The following is a 4,702-nucleotide window of genomic DNA, read 5'->3' as shown; positions in this document are numbered from 1 at the left end:
CTCTCTGTCTCTCACTCATAGCAATCTAATGGTTGGAGGGCTGTGTTTAATGATATTCTGCCCAAGCCGTCAAACTGACGTCATCAGAAAAGGAATGCCATTCCAGAGCGGAAGTAAATGTTCAGATTTTGATTAAAGATTACGAAGATTACTGAATTTTTTTCAGCGGATTAACTTGCACGGATTAATTGTTTACATCAAGACTAGCAATGTGCGCTAGTAAAGTAAATAAAGTCAATTTTGATTTCATGCGGACTTTAATAAATACTATTTACAAAATACTTGGATAACATGCTTTTCGTCCTTTTGAAAAATTACATGCATGCGCAGTATCATCAGCTCATCGGTTCTCAAATTGGACGCGTCCGAAAGAAACGGTTCTCGGTTGAGTGTACCGGTGATCTGAAAACTGATGCAACCGATTCAACATCCCAGTTCTTGCATGGCCAGCATATGTGACCGGACATGTCACCCATTGATATGTTTCTTTCCAAAACAAAACGGAAAATGTCTTTCAGAAAGGTATTGTTAAAAGCCACCTGGTAGCACAGTTCACAAAAATCTGCCACATATTCCTCAACAGATCGATTACCTTGACTTAGGCGAACTAGGCGATCTTCTGGGTTCATTTTTGCGGTCGTGTATTCTGTAACAATCAGTCCACTGAAGGCGAGTTGAAGATGAACCCAAGTGCAGCTTTATTTACAAAGTGATCCAGAATCCAAACAATTAACACAGACTTGACTTGACTTGACTATGACTTAAACACTCACCGACAGCAGAATAAATACATTCAATACATGACAAGGAACAAAGGCAACGACATGGCTACTTATAGCAAACAAAGAGGGTCACATGACATGAACAAACCAATGGGTAACAAGACACATGACCTGGACAACCAATCAGAACATGACACAATGAACAGAGGAACCAATAGCATGAAGACAAGAGGGCAAGGGAAGCATGACACTAACAGCATGAAACAATTACAAAATAAAAGACATGAAAACATGAATATGACAAAACCCAAAACAGACCTTACAATTATCTCTTAATCTTTGTTCTCTTTTTTCCCTCATTTCTTCTAAAATGTTATCATTACTATACACCTTTACAAATGCCTCAGCCAAAACCTCTGCCTTTTCTTTATTACTGATAACTTGTTTATTTCCACTTATTAAAACTGGTATACTGTTAAAATTATGTATCCCTCCCATTTTTCTGATCATTCCCCATACATCGCTGATGTCTACATTTTCACCAATTCTATCACAATATTCTCTTCAATGATTTCTTTTAGCTACACAGATAACTTTCCTTACCGCTGCCTGTGCTCTCTTATATGCAATAAAGTCATCAAAAGAATATGACTTTTTAACTCTCCTTAATAACCTATTTCTTGTTTTAACTACTTTACTACACTCATCAGTCCACCATGGCACATTTTTCTTTTTCTGCCTACCTATACTTTTACCTATTACATCTTCTGCAACCTCACAAAGAATTTCGCAAATTGTATTATTATATTGCTCTACATCATCTATATTACTGTTTAAACTTTGTAATCTTGGTTCACATTCACACTGAAATGCATTCCAATCTGCTGCTTTAATCTTCCATCTAGGAACCCTTTCTATGTCTGTTTTTGATACTTCTAATCCTATTTTACAGTAAATAGGAAAATTATCACTTCCTATTAAATTTTTATCTAATACATTCCACACACTATCTTTAGCAGAATATTTATTCTATATTTTATTTGTATATTATTCTTAATATTTTCTCGCCAGGGTGTAATTCAATGTAGAACCGCCACTGTCAGAGCCTGTAGATGGCGAACTGTATCCTTCAGTTCCACATGCTGAAGCAATGAAGAAGAAGAGACAAGGTGTGTGTACAGTATCATTACATTTGTATGGTGTAATCAGTTAACACACTGTCCCACAGGCTATGCATATTACCAAATATTATATAAATATAATAATACGAATATAAATTCATAAAGTCTGTCTCTCAGTGAGAAATATTACAAGTAAAAATTTTCTTGGTAAAGCTGCTCACCACAAGAATGGCAAAGTATGTGAGATGATTACAGCAACATTCTGTCTCTGTGTCGTGGATTTTAACAGTCTCACAGCCGTCATATCTCCAGGTCACTTCATTATCTGCAGAGACACATTAACAGAACAGTCAGTAATTGTGCTTCAGCTGGCATTGAAACATTTGCTTAATGTCCAATGTTGATTATTGTTGATGAGCACCTTTTCTTGTGTCCCATGAAACACATCTTCTAGAATAGTTAGCCTGCTAAAATGAAATATCAGAGGTCAAATCTATAGTCAGAGCAGTTAAGCACGAGCATGTGCCACGGTTTCAAATGAGGGGCCTTTAAACAGTGCAGAGATTCATCATAGCTATTGTGATTTTAATGCTGAAAACAACATCAGCAGTTTGATGTTTATCAGGCTTCACCTCAACAGCCTTGTCATGTGGTTTTCAGTGTTAAGGAAATGGCAGACATTTAGTCTTCTCGGTAGAAAATAATGTGAGCTATAGGTGTTGCTAAGCTTATTAATAGCCTTTTAACATCATAACAAATATGGTAACTTATAAAGGTATTAAAGGGGTCATATGATGCGATTTCAAGTTTTCCTTTCTCTCTGACGTTGTCTTTGGTTCAGGAGTGGCTTAACAAGAGGAATATGACAACTGTAGCCAAATTCCTTGACACGTCTGTGTGTGGTGGCTCTTGATGCCTTGACCCCAGCCTCAGTCCATTCCTTGTGAAGTTCACTCAAATTCTTGAATCGATTTTGCTTGACAATCCTCATAAGGCTGCGGTTCTCTCGGGTTGGTTGTGCATCTTTTTCTTCCACACTTTTTCCTTCCATTCAACTTTCTGTTAACATGCTTGGATACGGCACTCTGTGAACAGCCAGCTTCTTTGGCAATTAATGTTTGTGGCTTACCCTCCTTGTGAAGGGTGTCAGTGATTGTCTTCTGGACAACTGTCAGATCAGCAGTCTCAGTAGTGAACCAAACTGAGAGACCATTTTGGAGGCTCAGGAAACCTTTGCAGGTGTTTTGAGTTGATTAGCTGATTGGCATGTCACCATATTCTAATTTGTTGAGATAGTGAATTGGTGGGTTTTTGTTAAATGTGAGCCAAAATCATCACAATTAAAAGAACCAAAGACTTAAACTACTTCAGTCTGTGTGCATTGAATTTATTTAATACACGAGTTTAACAATTTGAGTTGAATTACTGAAATAAATGAACTTTTCCACAACATTCTAATTTATTGAGATGCACCTGTATTTGAAAAATAATGTGTTTTTTGAACATTAAAGCATGTCAACATATTCTGTTACACCAAATACACAAAATAATGATTTTTAAAAAAGCATCATATGACCCCTTTAAAAACAATAGTGAACATGCTCAAAAAGACGTACTGGGAGAGCAGAGTGATGAAAGCTGATTCTGACAGGTTCTGGGAGGTTTTTGATGATCTCGTTCTCCACAGAGAGTCCAACTATGTCGCCCAGAAGATCAGACGAACCCCTCTACACAACACAGACACTTTTATGTCATACTGTACATTGCTGTATATGTTGGTGGGCAAATGGAAGCTGAATAATCCACATGATTTCTCTCTCCTTAATATTAATATTGTCATATACCTGAAATAATGTTTTGTCCTTATAGTAAGTACACACCACTTTGGATGTGCTCCTTGACTTCAGACAGGAGGGAAGATAAACGGAAGGTATCATGTTTGGTGGTACAGTTCGAGGGGCCTGGAATGCAACATACTGTATATATTTTTTCATATGCTAGAAAGAGACCTTCAAAGTTTATTTGAACTTTGTGCTTCTAAAAGTTGAATGCTATTGACTGGCAGAGTGAAATTGAGTCCTGTGAAACCCTCTTCCATCTCAAGGATTGTGCTCTGAGCACAAGCAAACACACACAAACACATGCATTTAGACATTATCAACAGATACATATATTAAAAGTATTATAAGTTATTATTTTTACATATTTACACTCGAATGGAGTAAAACAGCATGATTAATACAAGTGCAAGTTTTGAAGATGTTCCATCAAAGATCCAACAATGTCCTTGGAAGTTCACGCATATATGCGCTAATGCGCATATAATGGATTCAGCTTCCTGTTTGGGGTTCAACCTTAAGCTTGTCATGACTGCACTCTTATGAACATGTACAACATCACCTTTTGCTATCTGCATGATAGACCACATAAGTTCATAACACTCTAATGTAATAGGGAAACTAACAAATTAAAAGAAAGTAATGATTGTCTTATGTTTGCTCCACTGGGCTTCTTACTTGCCTCATCACATAAGTTTTCCTCTGTAAGTGGGAGACTAAACATGCTCAGAAAGGCTGAATTTACAAGTGAGTTCAGTCAGTGTAACTTTTTGATATCTATAGTTTTTAAAAATTATAAGACAACAGAATCTAAATATCTTACTGCAGCTGATTGAATCTCCTTTAAAGTTATATATTTTCATGACATCATATCTGATGATATCACCGTGGGTGCTGCCTTTCACAATACCATACAAAGCAGCAGATTCGTGTTTCTTTTGTGAGTGGTCAGTGCATCAGGTTCCTTGAAGGCCATGTGATTCACACAGAGTGTGATTCTTTCCAATCACCTGCACTATCA

At 36.9% G+C, this 4,702-nt stretch overlaps 1 protein-coding gene across 1 annotated transcript in view; it reads right to left on the bottom strand.

Moving 5' to 3' along the window:
• LOC107750613 (G-protein coupled receptor 56-like) overlaps positions 1–3,986 on the bottom strand; it is a 9,517-nt gene extending 5,531 nt beyond the window's left edge. Inside the window, exons 1-6 of the mRNA XM_016566103.1 lie at positions 3,903–3,986; positions 3,688–3,804; positions 3,460–3,570; positions 2,265–2,307; positions 2,065–2,168; positions 1,820–1,864 (exon numbers count right to left, since the gene is read on the bottom strand). Of these exons, the coding sequence (XP_016421589.1) occupies positions 1,820–1,864; positions 2,065–2,168; positions 2,265–2,307; positions 3,460–3,570; positions 3,688–3,804; positions 3,903–3,986 (504 nt within the window). The remainder of the gene's footprint in view (positions 1–1,819; positions 1,865–2,064; positions 2,169–2,264; positions 2,308–3,459; positions 3,571–3,687; positions 3,805–3,902) is intronic.
• Between the last annotated feature and the right edge of the window lie 716 nt (positions 3,987–4,702).

Source organism: Sinocyclocheilus rhinocerous, unplaced genomic scaffold (assembly GCF_001515625.1).
Source record: "Sinocyclocheilus rhinocerous isolate Xijiao unplaced genomic scaffold, SAMN03320098_v1.1 scaffold19, whole genome shotgun sequence".
Classification (NCBI taxonomy): domain Eukaryota; kingdom Metazoa; phylum Chordata; class Actinopteri; order Cypriniformes; family Cyprinidae; genus Sinocyclocheilus; species Sinocyclocheilus rhinocerous.
The sequence above is the reverse complement of the archived record's forward strand: the minus strand, read 5'-3'. Positions and strand labels throughout refer to the sequence as shown.